At 41.5% G+C, this 19,201-nt stretch overlaps 1 protein-coding gene across 15 annotated transcripts in view; it reads left to right on the top strand.

The window, feature by feature from the left end:
* The window catches only part of CMKLR2 (chemerin chemokine-like receptor 2), a 48,632-nt gene extending 30,073 nt beyond the window's left edge, over nucleotides 1-18,559 (top strand). For 10 of the 15 annotated variants that reach the window (XM_073306606.1, XM_073306602.1, XM_073306599.1 and 7 more), the window contains 2 exons: nucleotides 11,792-11,890; nucleotides 12,460-18,559. In XM_073306606.1, coding sequence (XP_073162707.1) covers nucleotides 12,476-13,540 — 1,065 coding nt within the window. In that variant the 5' untranslated portion in view covers nucleotides 11,792-11,890; nucleotides 12,460-12,475 and the 3' untranslated portion in view covers nucleotides 13,541-18,559. The remainder of the gene's footprint in view (nucleotides 1-11,791; nucleotides 11,891-12,459) is intronic. The other 5 variants (XM_073306594.1, XM_073306609.1, XM_073306610.1 and 2 more) reach the window with 1 other exon arrangement.
* The last annotated feature ends 642 nt before the right edge of the window (nucleotides 18,560-19,201 follow it).

Raw genomic sequence — 19,201 nt, 5'->3', positions numbered from 1 at the left:
AGCTAAGTTGTTTGGGCTTCAGCTCCGAGTCTAACGATCCCATAAAAACAAACTCATGACTCACTTTGGGGTCACAACCCACAGTTTGAGGACTGCTGATGTAGTATATAGCGCAGTATATACTCAACAAGTCATTGTCTATATGAAATTTTAATTTGTACTGACTTTGCTAGTTTTATGTAGCCTGTTGTAAAACTAGGCAAATATCTAGATAGGTTGATGTACCCCCTGGAAGACCTCTGTGTACCCCCGTCTCACTGGTAGAGAACCACTGGTCTGTGTTGCTCAAAAGCCCTAGTGTAGACACAGTTATACCAGGGAAAAAATGGTTTTGCCAGTATAGCTTATTTTGCTTGGTGAACTGTATGAGCTAAACCAGTAAAACTTTGCCAGTAAGTTTTGTCTACTCTGGGAGGATTGTCAGTTTAACTACAGTGGTGTAGCTATACTGGCAAACTTCTTAAAGTTTAGACCTGAATTCTGATGCCTGGCAAAACAGGTTTGTGTTTTGAATATGGCAGATATGTAGGTAACAGTGCATGCCTGGCCTTGTTCAAAGAAAGCTGCTTTTGACATAACAGCATTTGGGAGATGAGGAAATAACATGCTGTACATGAACATTGAATGCTCCTTCACTCAGAGAGATGTAATGAAGAGACTGCTACAGACATTCAGACCTGTGCTTGCTCGAATGATTGTCTGCAACTTACCCATGTCTGTTAGGGACTCTGTTTAGCCATTTTGTCCATTGCATAGCCCATTCTTGTTGACCAGCTACAGGCTATGGAATCACATCATTATCAGTCATCTAGCATAGGCTAGAACAGTAATCTTGATTACTATTTACATGACAAATGTAGTGGGCCTGATTCTGTTCTGCACATACCTGTGTTACACCTGTCACTCCATGCCTTCTGTAGAGTTATTCTTGATTTACACTGGAGCAAATGAAATCAGAACGAGGTCCCACATCACTAGATGAAAATGCAAATTCCAAATAGCATTATCATGATAAGTCTGATTCTGCTCCATCTCTCATATCTTCTTTTGACTCTGAGATGCTATATGTACCTCTCTGTATGTATGGCAACATTTTTGCCAAACTGAGATTGCTAGTTATTTATAAAAAGAAAAGGAGTACTTGTGGCACCTTAGAGACTAACCAATTTATTTGAGCATGAGCTTTCGTGAGCTACAGCTCACTTCATCAGATGCATACCGTGGAAACTGCAGCAGACTTTATATATACACAGAGAATATGAAACAGTACCTCCTCCCACCCCACTGTCCTGCTGGTAATAGCTTATCTAAAGTGATCATCAGGTTGGGCCATTTCCAGCACAAATCCAGGTTTTCTCACCCTCCACCCCCCCACACAAATTCACTCTCCTGCTGGTGATAGCCCATCCAAAGTGACAACTCTTTACACAATGTGCATGATAATCAAGTTGGGCCATTTCCTGCACAAATCCAGGTTCTCTCACCCCCCTCCCAAAAACCACACGCACAAACTCACTATCCTGCTGGTAATAGCTCATCCAAAGTGACCATTCTGCCTACAATGTGCATGATAATCAAGGTGGGCCATTTCCTGCACAAATCCAGGTTCTCTCACCCCCCTCCCAAAAACCACACACACAAACTCACTATCCTGCTGGTAATAGCTCATCCAAAGTGACCATTCTGCCTACAATGTGCATGATAATCAAGGTGGGCCATTTCCAGCACAAATCCAGGTTTTCTCACATCCCCCCCACCCCCATACACACACAAGTGAGTTTGTGTGTGTATGGGGGTGGGGGGGATGTGAGAAAACCTGGATTTGTGCTGGAAATGGCCCACCTTGATTATCATGCACATTGTAGGCAGAATGGTCACTTTGGATGAGCTATTACCAGCAGGATAGTGAGTTTGTGTGTGTGGTTTTTGGGAGGGGGGAGAGAACCTGGATTTGTGCAGGAAATGGCCCAACTTGATTATCATGCACATTGTGTAAAGAGTTGTCACTTTGGATGGGCTATCACCAGCAGGAGAGTGAATTTGTGTGGGGGGGTGGAGGGTGAGAAAACCTGGATTTGTGCTGGAAATGGCCCAACCTGATGATCACTTTAGATAAGCTATTACCAGCAGGACAGTGGGGTGGGAGGAGGTACTGTTTCATATTCTCTGTGTATATATAAAGTCTGCTGCAGTTTCCACGGTATGCATCTGATGAAGTGAGCTGTAGCTCACGAAAGCTCATGCTCAAATAAATTGGTTAGTCTCTAAGGTGCCACAAGTACTCCTTTTCTTTTTGCGAATACAGACTAACACGGCTGTTACTCTGAAACCTAGTTATTTATAGTGTCTGCAGTGACTACCTGGCTCATGATGCAGAAACCAAGGAAGCCGAATCACTGTCCCAACTCAGCTATTTAAAACCCAGGGATGCCTCTTCTAAGAAATATTTTTATCTTAGTTAAGTACCTGAAACCAAATGCAAAATGAGATTCATTCCTCTTTGTTTTGCTCTTGTTTCTGAATAACATGCACAGCTATTCATGCATGGGGGTTTGTAATCTCAGCAGTAGTCCTGGTGGGGTTTACAATCTCCAAAGGTGCCTTTGTGGACCTTTGTCAAAGATCCCCTACCTTTAAGTAGTTTGTTGGAGCTAAATATCTCTGACGAACTGTACACAGCCCATCTGCTCTTTGGAGAACTTTGTGGGTGAACTTTGTGGGGAACTTGATATATTCCCTTTTTTGGGGAGGAGAATAACTCCCTAAATAAGCACTTCAAATTCTCAGAGAGTCTGAAATAGTTTGCATTGACATCTCTTGAGTGAAACAGATTTCTAGACCAAAATCTGTCTTAAACCTGGCATGACCAACAAGCATCAGACAACCTTTTGAAAATTTTAGTTGCTTTGAAAATCTGATTCACCTCTGTAGCCAAGGCCTCCTAAGTCCAAGAACTTCTGCAAATTCTTCTCTAACCACAGATCACATATGTGGAATTTGAAACGTCTAGGACCAGCGCTTAAATTCAGGTGGAGCTTTCTGGAGTGGAGCTCTGGTAAATATTTTCAAACCCTCAGGGCTGAAGCCCCGAGCCCTGGCGTGCCTCCCGTGGGGCTGAAGCCCCGAGGCCCAGGGCTCCGGGAAATACTCCGTGAGAATTTAAGCCCTGTCCAGGACCTTTCATGAGTATTTAGAAGAGGGTCTCTGTAATACAATTCTTGTTACAAAATTAACAGCAGAGGGACAGCCAGCTCTGCTAGTTTCAACTTTCTTGTGACAGGACTAACATTGTGACCTCTACAATCAACTTTACTGGCCAAATCTTCCCCAAGCAAATGCAGTGACCTTGGTTTACAAAACTGAATAAATGGACTTGCCACCCATATATTCATGTTTATTTTTAACAAACACAGACTGCAAACAAGCCTTCACTTGACCCCGTCTATTGATTTTAAGTGATGAGAGCCGAATCTGGGAAATGGTTGCATCCCAAATTCCTAGAATAAGCTACCTAGATAATTCACTAGGGCCCAAACGTTGTTGGTCTTAGGAGAACTTTGATCCTTTAAGAAGACTTCACACAGTACAAAATGAACTGAAATTGTAACTGTCTGTTTGTCATCTGCTATTTTAGACTGAAAACCTTAGTCTAATTTCAACACTGAGACACAGAGAGGTCAAACGACTCCCCCAGATCCAACAGGAAATGTGTGGCATAACCAGGAATAGAACCCACAGGGCCAAATTCCAAGTCCCATTTTATAACTACAAAACCCATCTTTCATGTTACAGAGGAAAACTTTTAAATAAAAACAAAAGATGACCTGGTGGATAATCAGCTGAACACTCAGTGTCTCAGTGTAATCATCTCTCAGTGTGATGCTGTGGCCAAAAGGGCTAATGTGATCCTGGGATGGATAAACAGAGGACTTTTGAATTGGAGTAGAGAGGTTATTTTACCTCTGTATTTGGCACTGGTATGACCACTGCTGGAATACTGTGTCCAGTTCTGATATCAACAGTTCAAGATGGATGTGGATAAATTGGAGAGGGTTCAGAGAAGAGCCACAAGAATGATTAAGGGGTGAGAAAACCTGCCTTATAGTCTGTTTAGTTTAACAAAGAGAAAGTTAAGGGGTGACTTGAGTACAGTCTATAAGTGCCTACATGGCAAACAAATTTTTAATAATGAGATCTTCTGTACAACACAATCCAATGGCTGGAAGTTCAAGCTAGACAAATTCAGACTGGAAATTTTGAATGGTGAGAGTAATTAACCATTGGAGCAATTTACCAATGGTCATGGCGCATTCTCCATCACTGACAATTTTTAAATCAAGATTGGATGTTTTTCTAAAAGATACACTTTAAGGTTTTGGGGAAGCTCTGTGGCCTGTGCTACACAAGAGGTCCGATTAGATGATCACAAAGGTCCTTTGTCCTTGGAATCTATGAATAAATGTAAAAAATGGGTTATCTACATAATTGAAGCTCAGTGGGGGTAACACTATACAAGTAACAGAGCAATGTAACTCCAGACACTGAGTCACTGGAGCTATGCCATTGCTGATTTACACAACAGTTGAGAATCTGGCCTTGGAATCAGCTGAGGAGAGGTGTAGAAAAAGCGCTGCCTATGGCACATGGTAAAATCTCTTGGGTACTAGAAACATTTATTAATACTTCGCATTTCTTTAGCTCTTTCCATCCAAGGATCTCAAGGCACAAGCATTAATGAATCCAAGCTCACAATGCTCCTCTGAGGTAGCTTAATTATTATTTTCTTTTTTACAGACAGGGAAACTTAGACACACAGGCTAAACATTTTCACACTTAGATTCATAGATTCATAGAAGGTTAGGGTTGGAAGGGACCTCAGGAGGTCATCTAGTCCAACCCCCTGCTTGAAGCAGGACCAATCCCCAATTTTTGCTCCAGATCCCTAAATGGCCCCCTCAAGGATTGAACTCACAACCCTGGGTTATGCTTCCCTTGTCGGTCTTGATTAATCAGGTTGTAGCTTTTCAGGACAGGGACTTTCTCTTCATATGTTTGTTGATTGCTTAAAGTTAGGCACCTATATCTAAAGTTAGTTGGGCAACCAAATTAAAAGGACTCAGTTTGTGGAGGGGCTTGTGACCTCAGAAAGTATGAATGGACAACAAAGGGAGCAAGTGTTCTGCCTACCCTTTGCAGAAAGGAATTGTTTACTGTTTGAAAAACCTCTTGACAGACAAAATCATCTTTAAAACATGGTCAGTTTTAATGCATTAAAAGCAATTTTGTAACTTTTACCCGTCCCTGAGTACTATCAGCCAATCTTCTACCACATTTTCCAGTTTATTGAGAAATATTTTCCTCTCTCCTGCTGCTCTGTGCAACCCAAAACCCAGCAGGGAGTGAGCCTGCATATTTGAATGTGTTCAAATCCCACCCTCACCCCACTCTGGCAACAGACCATTCACAGACTAGGAAGCCCTAACAGCAATTGCTGTCCAGCGACCTGCAATATTTATTGAACCTCTGTTTGTAAATAAGTTCTCTCATAGACCTATCCATTTTCACGGCCTCTGTCTAGCTCTTGATGCTTCCCTTGGCTCTGTTTGGGGGCCCCCACAGGGAGACAGGACACATGTTAGAGGAGCACTCTAGATCTGTATATGTAAATAGTTAAGGTGCCAGTAGATGGTCCTAGGTTTTGTATGACCAGTAGTCTTGTCACACATTGTAAATGGCTTCCTCTGTGCAGCTGTTTACATCAACTCTTGATGGTCCAATCAAGGACTGTCCACATGCAGCAATGGCAACCCACAATCCTGCTTTTTTTCTTCTACCCTTGTTTGTCTATTAGCAGATGAACATTATGTATATTTTCTCACAACTCTCCTCCTTATAAAACAACAACAAGGCTCTAACTCTGCAAACTCTTAATGCACATGCCTTTTGTGAGACAGCTCACGTGTGTTTGCTGGGTAGGGACCCCAGGCTTGTAAAAACCTTTTGCCTCTGGAAGAGTGGGGTAAGGAAAGGAGTTAGAGATCAAGTACTTGGGCAAAGCATAACATCGGAATTATAATTCCTCAAACCACCTTTACAATACTGCACATCACAAAGATAGGCCCTTTTGCTAGAGGGGTCTTTTATTTGATGTGTTTTTGTTCACACTAGAAATACATAGATATTTGATAAATGTCTTTTCTCCTGTTAGGCAGCATCTCTGAAGATCTAAACATAGAATAGACATTGTCAGGTAATTTAGTTTCCAAATTAAGATTTGGGAGTTTTAAGAGGCTTTACAAAACCTCATATTAAAATGCTCTTTCAGTATTATTTTTAGCTTCAATTTTAAAGAAGTTGTTTGGATTCAAACATTTCTGTGGGGCATTTGCAACTCAAATATTGCTCCTTTGTGCTGGTAACTTGAGAACCAGAAAGTGAACTGTTTGGCAGTTGAAATGCAGAATGTTACCAGCAATAGATGGTAAAATTTTACTTTTCACTTTTTAAAAATTATTTTAGTTTAATCTAAGGTATTATTTGTGATGCAGGTAAGGGCATTCAAAATAAACATAAAGGGTCATCTCGGGATTTTTTAAAAATGTTCTCTTGTTGGCTCAAACTTACTCTTATTCCAGCTGTTAAGGGTACTGCTCATGTTTATAATGTTCTTCTTGCAGATGATACAATTTTTTTGAAAAATGACTCAGCTGGGTGGTACTGGTATTTGTACAGATTCCACACCCCAGGGGGATGTAGAATTTAATTACATAAATGTGGCTCACTTACATTTTTTTTCAAAACATATATTGACCAGAATAACACACATAAATAAAATTCCCACAGGCTGAGTAAACTAGAAAGGGCAGAAGTTATCACTCTCACTAGATGAAATGGGGTAGCTCTTCTTTATATACTTTATAACATGAATATAGAATCATAGAACCATAGAATATCAGCGTTGGAAGGGACCTCAGGAGGTCATCTAGTCTAACCCCCTGCTCAAAGCAGGACCAATCCCCAGTTAAATCATCCCAGCCAGGGCTTTGTCAAGCCTGACCTTAAAAACTTCTAAGGAAGGAGATTCTACCACCTCCCTAGGTAACGCATTCCAGTGTTTCACCACCCTCCTAGTGAAAAAGTTTTTCCTAATATCCAACCTAAACCTCCCCCACTGCAACTTGAGACCATTACTCCTTGTCCTGTCCTCTTCTACCACTGAGAATAGTCTAGAACCATCCTCTCTGGAACCACCTCTCAGGTAGTTGAAAGCAGCTATCAAATCCCCCCTCATTCTTCTCTTCTGCAGACTAAACAATCCCAGTTCCCTCAGCCTCTCCTCATAAGTCATGTGTTCCAGACCCCTAATCATTTTTGTTGCCCTTCACTGGACTCTCTCCAATTTATCCACATCCTTCTTGTAGTGTGGGGCCCAAAACTGGACACAGTACTCCAGATGAGGCCTCACCAATGTCGAATAGAGGGGGACGATCACGTCCCTCGATCTGCTCGCTATGCCCCTACTTATACATCCCAAAATGCCATTGGCCTTCTTGGCAACAAGGGCACACTGCTGACTCATATCCAGCTTCTCGTCCACTGTCACCCCTAGGTTCTTTTCCGCAGAACTGCTGCCTAGCCATTCGGTCCCTAGTCTGTAGCTGTGCATTGGGTTCTTCCGTCCTAAGTGCAGGACCCTGCACTTATCCTTATTGAACCTCATCAGATTTCTTTTGGCCCAATCCTCCAATTTGTCTAGGTCCCTCTGTATCCTATCCCTGCCCTCCAGCGTATCTAGCACTCCTCCCAGTTTAGTATCATGCGCAAATTTGCTGAGAGTGCAATCCACACCATCCTCCAGATCATTTATGAAGATATTGAACAGAACTGGCCCCACGACCGACCCCTGGGGCACTCCACTTGACACCGGCTGCCAACTAGACATGGAGCCATTGATCACTACCCGTTGAGCCTGACAATCTAGCCAACTTTCTACCCACCTTATAGTGCATATGTCAATATATAACAGTCTTCTGCTTATTTTATACTTTTTCATCCATGTACACATTAAAGACCTGATCCTGTAAACACTTATGTATGTGCATAACTTTACTCAAGTGAGTAGTCCCTTTGAAGACAAAGAGCCGTGCAAGATGTAGTTCAATGAGCAAAATATCTCAAGAGCCTTTTCCTGCTCTCCTTTATCAGGCAAACATTAATGGAATTAAAAAAATCTGGAACTGGGCTCCAAATCTGCATGCTGAGTCTTAACTCCCTCCCAGAACTAGTCCTCAGGAAAATAATACCAATAAACTCATTCTTACTGCATCCAGTAGGCCACACATAGGCTGCTCTCAGTTACACCCATGCAGTACAGCTGAACTCAGCTGTAGGTGTAACTGAGAGCAGAACCTGGTCTCTTTTGATCAGAGCTTCACTAATGCAACTTCATTGATCACAAATCAGCCAAAACAAGACTGCTATAGTCATCTCTGCTGTCCATCAGTAGTTTAGCTGGTCTCACAAAATGAATGTAATATTTCTAAGCATCCCTTACGCTGTTAAACCTTTCTCCCTCTAAAACTCCTTTTACTATCCATTTCCCTTTGTTTTATTTTGCTAGGCTCTTTTTATTGTTTTTCCTACCCTTCCTTTTTAGACTCTTTCCCAGAAAATCATGGTCTGATTTTAAGTCCAGAAGCTGTCTCAACAGAGGGAAGTTGAGAAACTGTGTGTGAGGTTTTTTAACCTGCCAAGCATTTGCTGCTGAGGAATCATTTCTAGTTATAGCGCTTTCTGTTGTTCTTTGGGGAAGCTTTAGTCACCCTTCCTCTCCTCCATCTGCACAGGGTTAATTTCTCAGATCCCTCTTTGATGAGTGCACATGTCATATTTTCCTTATCTTTCCTGTTGGACATTACTTTCTGCTGAGGAATATCCTTTCTTTACTGTATAGCCATTATTCTGGTAACTATCACTATAACTAAAATGATGAAATATTTCCTGTTTTTTTTCACATTCTTCTAACTTCTGGCCTGAAACTTTCCATGCTTAGTCTTAGCCCAAAATCAAGTGCTCACCAGAGACCAACATATTTGTATTTTATCGAATGAAACTTGTGGGCCTGATTCACCCCTGTGTTAGTCCATTTTTACTCTAATGTAAGTCCATTAATTTCTAAAGCTTGTCCCTTAGGTCTCAGTTCAGCAAAGGAGTTAAGCATCTGCTTAAAGTTAAACGTGCATAAATCCATCCCTGTTCAGTAAAGTACTTGAAGCCAATGGGATTTAAGCACAAGCTTAAAAATAAACACTTGTTTAAGTGATTTGCTGAATAGGATTAGACTTATGCACATGCTTCAGTGCTTAGAGAGAGAGTGCAGAGCTGGTCGCATTTTCTTCATTGTTTGAGAAATGGCCGAAAAACTTTAAAATGTCAAAATGGGCAAGGAAAGAGTTATAATTCCTGTAGAGGCTATCCTGTCAGCTAAACAGGGCCAGATTCAGTGGCATGCTATCTAGGTAATTATAGGTCCCTAATATCATAGTACCTGCATGCTACCCAAACTGTAACACATTTGTCCTCGCAACACCTTGTGAGGTAGGGAAGTGAAGGGACAGGGGTACTGAAGTGCAGAGAAATTAAATGACTTGCTTAACATTGCCCAGGAAGTCTCTGGCAGAACCAAAAACTGAACTCTGCTCTCTTGAATTGCAGTCAGTACCTTAAGCCACAAGACCATCTGTGTTCCACAGAGAGGGGCTTCCCATCTGTGAGGGGGTCACCCCTAGTCATGTATGCTAAGGGTTCTAAAGAGTCTGCAAAGAAATACAGTGTATATACTTGCTTCATACCACAAGTCATTTTAAGGGGTCTAGCTAGGGCATTTACAAGCCAAGCAGCTCAAGGGCTTTTTGTGCATAGCTCTATAATAAACCCTCTTTAGGATGAGCTGCATCAACTGCTTTGTTCCTTTGTGGCAGAAAAGAAACCATTTATGTTGTCAGAATATTAAAGCTACAGCTGCTAGCCAGCCAAAGATGTTTGGTCCATGATGCCTTTTGTTGTGACTTTTTTTTCTTAATAACTGGTTTCATTACTATCGGCCAAACAAATTGTTTTCATTCCTGGAATAGATGTATGCCCCATCTGGCACCTATGTGGTAATTTCATGTGAAACGCTGGCAACATGCTCCAGAATGTACAAGACACAGATAAGAACTCAAGGCCAGATGCAGATCTCATTTACACCTGTGTAAATCTGGAGTCCACCACTTCAATCAAGAAATGCTTTACTAGCACTTTTCTTAAAGTAATTGAATTGGAACACTTCACTGGTTGCCAAGGAAAATTCAGCAACATATATGGCTTTAGTTTAATGACGCAGTAAAAAACCCCTCCTTTTTGCCCATTATAAGGTATCTGATTGATCCCTTATAACGAGAATCCACCTTTGATGAAGTTGGGATATAAGTAATTTCCTGTTTCAGCAAACCAAGAGAAAAGTGCCCCTTTTTGGAAAGAAAACAAAATTGGGCCAGACCCCCAGCAAGTGTCACCCTTACAGCTGCAGAGGCGTCACTGGAACGAAGTTGATTTACACCAACTGAGGACCTAGCCCACTGTTAATTTTGTTTTTTTGTCTTTGTACAATAAACTCTTTAATAAGGACCAGATTCTGATAGCCTTCTGCATGTTGCCTCACTCTATGAGCAGAGCTATTGAAGTCAGTGGGACTCCTCATGGAGCAAAATGTTACTCAAGAAGAGCACGGGTGTTCAAATCTGGCCCTAAGAAGTCTGGAGTGTTTAACTTTTCTGAGCCTCAGCATTCCTCATTGTAAAAATGTGTGTGTCAGAGTGGAATAAACCCCTGAACTTTAAATCGCCGGACTATGACCTTGATATTCCAGATCATATTTTTAGCAATTTAAAACAAAACAAAACAAAAAACCCCAAGAAACTTGGCTCCCTAGCATTTTAATTGCACCCTTTCGCCTACACAGACGTCTGGCTCTTCTCTGATTTCTGCCACAGGCGTCCAATAAAACCTATTTCAAACAGGACTGGAAGACAGAAGCTGTAACATCCCAAACTCAAAAAGAAAGAATAATACTTTGCACTTCTATAATGTCTTCCATCGGAGTATCTCCCAACAGTATTGAGTTCACCTGCTTAACACCCCATTTTGCACGTGGGAAAACAGATGCAGAGAGATTAAGCAATTTGGCCAATATCAAAAATGATAAAAAGGTCAGAAAACCTGACCTAGGAGGAAAGGTTAAATAAACTGAGCATGTATCTTTTTGAGAAGGGCAGACCTGATCAATCTTCAGATATGTTAAGGGCTGTGATAAAGAGGACTGTGATAAATTGTCTATTTTAGATAGTCATGGAGAAGTAATCAGTTTAATCAGAAACAAGGGAGATTTAGTTTATATATTAGGAAAATATTTCTAACTATAAAGGTACTTTAACACTGGAATAAGCTTTTAAGGGAGGTTGTGGAATCCCCATCACTGGAGATTTTTAATAACAGGCTGGACAAACCTCTGTTGTGGATGATCTAGGTTTACTTGGTCCTGCCTCAGTGCAGGGGGCTGGAATTGATGATCTCTCAAGGTCCCTTCCAGCCCCACGTTTCCATGATCATACAGGAAGTCAGTGGCAAAGTGAGGAACTGACTCCCAGGCCTGTGCTCTAGCCAGAAGACAGTCCTGCCCCTGTATATTAAATAGTAATTTAAATTTTAATATAATCAGCTTTGGTGTTTACTTTCATTTCTATTTAAACAGTACAAAGCAACACATCACAGTGAATGACTCCGAACGATGATCCTGGAAACAAAGGGCTGCAACCTCATCCAGTGTAAATCAGTATAACTATTGACATAGGTGGGTTTGCACTGTCTGAGGATCTGGCCCACAGAGCTCAACCCATTTCCCATACAGGTCAAAATTCCCAATGACTTCAACAGGAACAGGAGCAGGTCCAAACTTACAGGGACATACAAAATGCACTCATTTTAGTCTTGGCTTTTTGTTGTTGTTTTTTTAAGGGACTGTGCCAGATAATTTAGTTTCTAAATATAGGGTTGTTTTGTTTATGGGTTTTTGCAAGACTAAGACTATTAGAAAAATGACATATAAACGTGTCACAAAGACATCTTCATGAGGCTTTTGTAAGTGTGATTGTAAATAGTTTCTTTGTCCAGATGTGAATGCTCCCCTGCAGTTTCTGCAACTCAAAGGGTAAAGCATTGTGCTAGCATTGGACAGCCAAAAAGTGATACGCTTGAAGCAGTGAAATTCACATTTATTTCTGATGTCCAAGACCTTGAATGAAATGATGGTGGTATTAGTATTAGAGTTAAAGCTTTTTTTTTTTTTTTTTTTTTTTTTTATAAAGTCATGATTTGACCTGAACGTTTCCCTTTAAGTTTTCCATTTCCTTTTCTCCACAGAAAGTAGCCATACACTATGGGGTTTCCTGAAATGATGCTGAGTGAAGATTTTGACAACTACTCCTATTTCTATGAGTACGAGGAAGATGAACCACCCCAGTCCTACCTCAGTATTGCACACATCATCTCTCTTTCCTTATGCAGCATGGCATTTCTCCTGGGGGTGCCAGGAAATGCCATAGTCATCTGGTTTATGGGATTTAAATGGGATAAATCAGTCAGTACTCTCTGGTTCCTCAACCTGGCTATTGCAGACTTCATCTTTGTTCTTTTCCTGCCTCTCTACATTACGTATGTGGCCATGGGCTTCCATTGGCCCTTTGGGAAATGGCTCTGCAAGACTAACTCCTTCATTGCCTTACTGAATATGTTTGCCAGTGTCTTCTTCCTGACTGTCATCAGTCTTGACCGCTATATCCGCCTGGTGCACCCAGTCTTTTCCAACAAATATCGGACCCTAAGGAACACCCTCATTCTGAGTGTGATTATTTGGATCTCAGCTGCTATTATTGGTGCCCCTGCCTTACACTTCAGAGACACAATTACAGTTCACAACTCCACCATTTGCTATAACAACTTCCATCCGCATGACAAAGAACTCATTCTGATGAGGCATAATATTTTCATTTGGGTGAGGCTTGTTTGTGGCTATCTCTTTCCCCTAGTGACCATGGTCCTTTGTTACTCATTTCTGGTTCTGAAGGTGAAGAAGAGAACCATGCTGACCTCCAGCAGGCTTTTCTGGACCATCCTTGCGGTAGTTGTAGCTTTTTTTGTTTGCTGGACCCCCTATCACATATTTACCGTTCTGGAACTATCTGCTCACCATAATGAACGCTTCCATGACTTGCTTCTCAGTGGCATTCCCCTCTCTACTGGCCTGGCTTTCATCAACAGCTGCCTCAATCCAATCCTCTATGTTCTGATTAGCAAGAAGTTCCAAACCCGTGTCAGGGCGACAGTTTCTGAGGCACTAAAACTTGCAGTCTGGGAGGTCAGCCGGTCTGCAACAGTCAGTGAACAACTGCGAAACTCTGACAACAGCCATCTGGGTGTGCAGTATTGTGAAACCACACAGTGACCAGCTCCTAAAAATCTCCCTCATTGCATATAACCAGCACTAGATTCACAATCAAACAGATGTGTATCTTAGCTATGAAAAAGAACAGGGGGTTGATTGCAATCAATTTAATGCTGCACCCCATTTTAGCTGAATTTTTTTTTTTTTTTTTTAAAGGATGCAGAATTTGGATAGGATGCTAGTTAGATGCATAAAGGGCCTGAGATAAAGCCTACTGCAATCAATGGGATTTGGATCAGATAGAGGAACATTCCCACTATTAATCCTGTTGTGTAAATTCCAGAAGAGGTGTTTAAAGTGACACCTTCTCAACATAATCATATATAACAAAAATATTCCTCTGTTGAATTACATTACACCTTAGATCCAGGAGTTCTCAGCCTGGAGCTCACTCGCAGCTGTTGGGGGTCATGATCACACCATGCTTCCAATAGTGCTAAATAAGGGGAACTCCTGGTTAGATCCCAGGTAGCTGGAAGGGGGAGGAGGCCCAGTCTGAGTAGGAAAGGGGTCCCAAATATGGAAACGGTTGAACAAGTGCTGTAGATTATTACAACAAAAAGCAACCTGGTCTGACATTGTGGCTTTCTAGTCAGTTTCATTTCCTGGTTGTCCATGTTTTTGATGTCTTACAGCGAAGAGGGGATGTTTTAAATTTTTTCCCCTCTCCTGGAAACATAAAGAAATAATATTTGTTTCTAATTATAGTAGAGATTGGATGACCCCTGCCTCCCTCTACTATCACACTAGGGTTGCCAACTTTCTACTCACATAAAACCGAACAACCTTGCCCCACCCTGCCCACTGCGCCATCCCTTCTCTGAGACCCTGCCCCTGCTCACTCCATTTCCCCTCCCCTCCACTCGCTCTCCCCACCCTCTCTCACTCACTCATTTTCACCGGGCTGACTCGGGTTTGGGGTGTAGGAGGGGGCAAGGGCTCCGGCTGGGGTGCAATGGGGACATGCCTTTGATTCTGGGAGTTGTGCGGCGCCATGGCAGGCACGGAGCCTGCCTTAGCCCCATCGGCTGTGCCACTGACTGGACTTTTAATGGCCTGGTCAGCACTGCTGACCGGAGCTGCCAGGATCCCTTTTCAACCGGGCGTTGTGGTTGAAAACCAGACACTTAGCCACCCTATACCACCCCCCTCACAAGTAAAGTCAAAAGATAAAATAATTAACATTCTAAAACCCACTGTCCATTATTACGCCTTTCCAATGATGGATAAAATGTATAAACGATATTTTTACATGATTTTTCAGTGGAATGTAAGAAAGGACAGAATTTGATGTTCCTTGGAGCAAGGTCTGCTCACACAGGTAAGGATTTGCAAATGTCCCTAGCCTCTGTTTGCCAGAGGCTGGGAATGGGCAACAGGGGATGGATCACTTGATGATTACTTGTTCTGTTCATTCCTTCTGGGGCACCCGACATTGGCCACTGTCGGAAGACAGAATACTGGGCTAGATGGATCTTTTTCTGACCCAGAATCGCAGTTCTTATGTTCAGATGCCAAGTAAGGGCAGAATTTGATAAAATTATTTTATTTATTGCTTGCTATAGAATTATATATGTATCCATATATACACAGACACTAAATAGACTAATTCATCCTTGATATAACCCTATTGAATTTAGGGGAGTTAATGCTGGGATGAATTTGGCCCTGAGTTTCCTATTAGCTCATGTATACCCAGTAAAGGTATATTTTCAGCCAGCTTGTTTTCAGCCAGGTATATTTTCAGCCAGTACAAAACTATACATACATTCTTGCCTCAGCGTGTAAGATTAGGGCTGTAACATGGTTATAACACCGTGTGGTCTTGTCCACACAAGTAAAGTTTACAGTGTAGATGGGGCCCTATATATAGATTCATACATAATGTTCTTTTACACAAAATATTCTATCACTTTGAACTATATTTGCACAAATTGAATAGATCAATATTGCCTGCAGCCACATTTTGGTCTGAGTTCATGAGGCCTCATGAGCTGATCAGTGTTAGGCTGGATCAGTACCATCTCAGAAATACACCTAAATGCTACAAAATATGATGTTGCTAATTGGTTAGGTACCACTCTTTCCTGAATCATTATAGAACTAGTGCCTCAGCAAGGTGTTATGGGCTTAGCAAAGAAGTCAGTAAATAATTTAATTTTTTTTTAAAGCTGTGGAATATTCAAGAGATCCATGCTTAGTATTGTTGGACTATCACAATGGCTTATTAGGAACAGCAATTCAGTGACCCATGGGACAGAAGGACTTTACCAACATGTAGCAAGCTTCTTGAGCTAATGACAACCCTGAAATAGTTATGAGAGGTACAGATTTGAAGTCAAAGCACAAGAATGCCAGTTACTGCCATTGGATGGGGATAAAAAGAACCTGCAACCAGCCCAAGTAATTAATTCACACCAAGGCAAATGTATCATTAACCACTGCATGAGCCACTTCTACAGGAGGAACAGAAGATATCTAAACAAAACCAAGGAGGACACTGGCTCTCTGAGGACAGTGAGATTGATGCTAATGGAGTCTGTATACTGATCGAAATGACAGATGCTTACTCAAGTCACGGACTATGGAAAAATAGCAGGAGCAGCAAATGCCCGGTGCAGATGGTAGAGCCATCTCAGCAGCTATCCTGGCCACTGCAGGATGAACTGTCCTAAGAAGGGAAAGAAGGGCTGTTTGATTGGAAAGCCAGCCTGAGATGTAAGGATAACGACTATTGACAGATGTCTGGATAAGAAGTAGAACAGTCCTCTCATCTGATCAGCTGCTCTGACATTCCTAAGCAGTCTGAGGTTTAGTACTTGGATTAGTTTGTGGCTGTTTCTTTTGCTGATATTATACTTGATTTTTCAATAAAGGGAAGCTGTACAGTAACCACTGGATTATGACCGCTCACAACAGTTTTTACCTTTTAAACTTTTGTAATCCTGACCCCATATCTCTTTCCCCTATTCCTGGTTCTGTTACACCCAGAATTTACTGTGCTTTTCACTGATCCTTCTGGAGTGCTGTGTGTTGGGGGCAGACATTCTTCTCTTCCTTAGGCTGGAAGAAGGATCTTCATTCTCCAAGACAAGGCCAGAACAATACAGCAGGAGCCTCTGGCTCCTGATTAGACCTGTGTGAATAACTGATTTTTGTTTACTAGCAGGTTTCTCCCCCCGTCCCCAAATGTACTTTTCAAAATTTTCAGCAAATCAAAGTTTAAAAAAATTTGTTTTTGAAGGTGTGTAAAAATAAAATTGAAGGAAATTTCTAGTCATTTAGAATCAAAATTACACTGAACAGTGTTTAAATGTTTGAGGGATTTTTTTCAACTGGAGCAAATCAGTGCATTTGACACATTGATAATGGTTTGGTTAACATAGGAATCTCCCCCCCCCACCCCCCAAAACAGTGTTGGCCAAAAAACTGCCCAGTTCAACTCGAGGCACCTTGCACTGGAGAAAGATGAGGGAGCTTGCCCTGAGGGAGATTGGAACATTAAACAAGCTGGGTTGGGGAAAAAAGGAGCAGCAATTTAGGGTGGTTTGAGAAGGAAGGGGTAGCAGCACCCCCTTGTGTATGGAGATAGCAGTGCTCTCAGCTGCTTCCCTCAGGCAGACAAAATGGTCACGTGTGCTGCAAATATTCTGTGGAACCAAAGAGGGCTAATTTCAGTTTAGGGGTAGAACAATCCACAATAATCCAGATTTTGATGTTACAATGGAATTCAAATACACAGCCCCATCATTAAACAAGAATTGGGGGTTGCTCAGCACCTTGCATCTATTCCAACTGAGGGCAGAATCTGCCCCAGGAATTTATTAAAGATTGGCTATTGACTTACTTTGAGAAGTAGCTTCCTTCATCTTTGGAATTCGTGACTAAGAAATATACCACTTCAAAAAGTTCAGAAAACCAATCAAGCTGTGGTCAACTGGCTTTCCCCAGCTCTATATATGTTATGGCAGGATTGTAGAATATTACTTCCCCAATTATTCCTTAATGCTTCAACAGACCGTGTTTACTCCTGTCCAATACCAACTGAGAAACAAGCCCAGAACCCATTCTTTTACACAAGTCTCAATTCAGCCATATTTTCAGAGATTTCATAAAAATCTTCAGTACTTCTGCAGTAGCAGGGTGAGTATTAAAACAGCACCAATCCACCAACAGTGCAGATTGACACTGCAGGTAGCTGGCTGGTGTAATTAATATCTCCCGAAGTGTTACAATCTGCAAGTCACCCAACTGGATGGATCTATACTTTCAAGAAAACTGTTTAAAGGTCTAAGTAAAAGTTTTTGAGCAGCTGAAGTGTTTTTGATAATAAAAGCAAGATTATTGCAGATAGATGACTAGGGACAGTAGACCTTGTAACAGTGCTCCTGCCAAGCATCATATTTTTGCCCAGTCTCACTCATTTTTCACAGCACCTGTGAGGATCTTTAAAAAAATGAGTTATGACAGGAACTACTAGGTGGAACATTAAGAAAACACAAGGGAAGAGTCAGCATTACATGTTTTTATACTAATTCTTCCTTACTGGAATTAAAAGATTTTGTTGGGGGAGGGGAGAAAAGGAGGAAAGGCTTGTGATATGGTTTTATTTAATCATTTGTTGGGACATAGGGCATCCTTTGTGGAGGATAACAAAATAAATCAAAGCATTTGCAACCTTAACAGCCTTTTGAACAAACAGAGCAACAAGTCCTGCCACCCCAGGTAAGCACGGTGTTTCCAACAGAACTAGTAGAAGTGAAGTGGTTAAGATTTTAAAGTAAAATGTCAGGTTTCCACATTAAACCTATCCCAGTTGCAATGAATGATATTACACTATAGTGCCACTGTTTCAGCCTCCAGGCAACTCAGTGCTTCGCATTACCTAACACAACAAAAGGGACTATAAATTTCATTAATTGAAGGCTTATGAAGAAAACCCTAAACAGGCAACGTGCAGATTTACATAGTCCTGGCTGAGAAAGCAATTAGAATAAATTCTGGGGAAAACAAAAAAAACCCCATCCCAGGACCTCACATCTATAATGGCCAAGTTCAGCCCTGATACAAGCAAGCTGAACTCTGCTAAAGGTGTATCTGCTTCTACAAGTGTTATATAGAAAACAGAAGTATGCAGTATAAATTCTTGATTGACGTTATAATTCTCATGAGTGCAGCTTAACCATCCTTGGCTTTTTCAGTGTAGTACTCATGGGATATCACATTTTTCCCTTCTGAAAGCAAATGCACTGTGCCACTTAGGGGCGTGGGCTTTGACTTCAATTAAAGCAGGTAGTTCCTGTCCAAACAGATTATAAATAAAACAAAATGAGGTAATCTAAAGTAACTGGAGTCCCTATTAACCCTTAATTATACACAAGAATTGGTTCACAAACCCCCAGTATTTCAATTGAATGCTTAAGTAGACTGAAAGGGATATGCTGCCCCTAGTGTTCCCGCTTTGCCTCCGAACTCCATGACATGATTTTACATATGCAGTTCAAAACTGCACTGGCTTTTCACACAGTCATATCACATTGCAACTTATTTGGTATCCATTATCAAACCAAGTCTGGACAGCATTTCTGCATCTTGGATTGTATGTCCCTAGACCCTGCCCCAAAAAGCTCACAATATTAACAAATTTAGCCAAAACACCCC

This window comes from Lepidochelys kempii, chromosome 11, assembly GCF_965140285.1.
Source record: "Lepidochelys kempii isolate rLepKem1 chromosome 11, rLepKem1.hap1, whole genome shotgun sequence".
Lineage (NCBI taxonomy): Eukaryota > Metazoa > Chordata > Testudines > Cheloniidae > Lepidochelys > Lepidochelys kempii.
The sequence above is the reverse complement of the archived record's forward strand: the minus strand, read 5'-3'. Positions and strand labels throughout refer to the sequence as shown.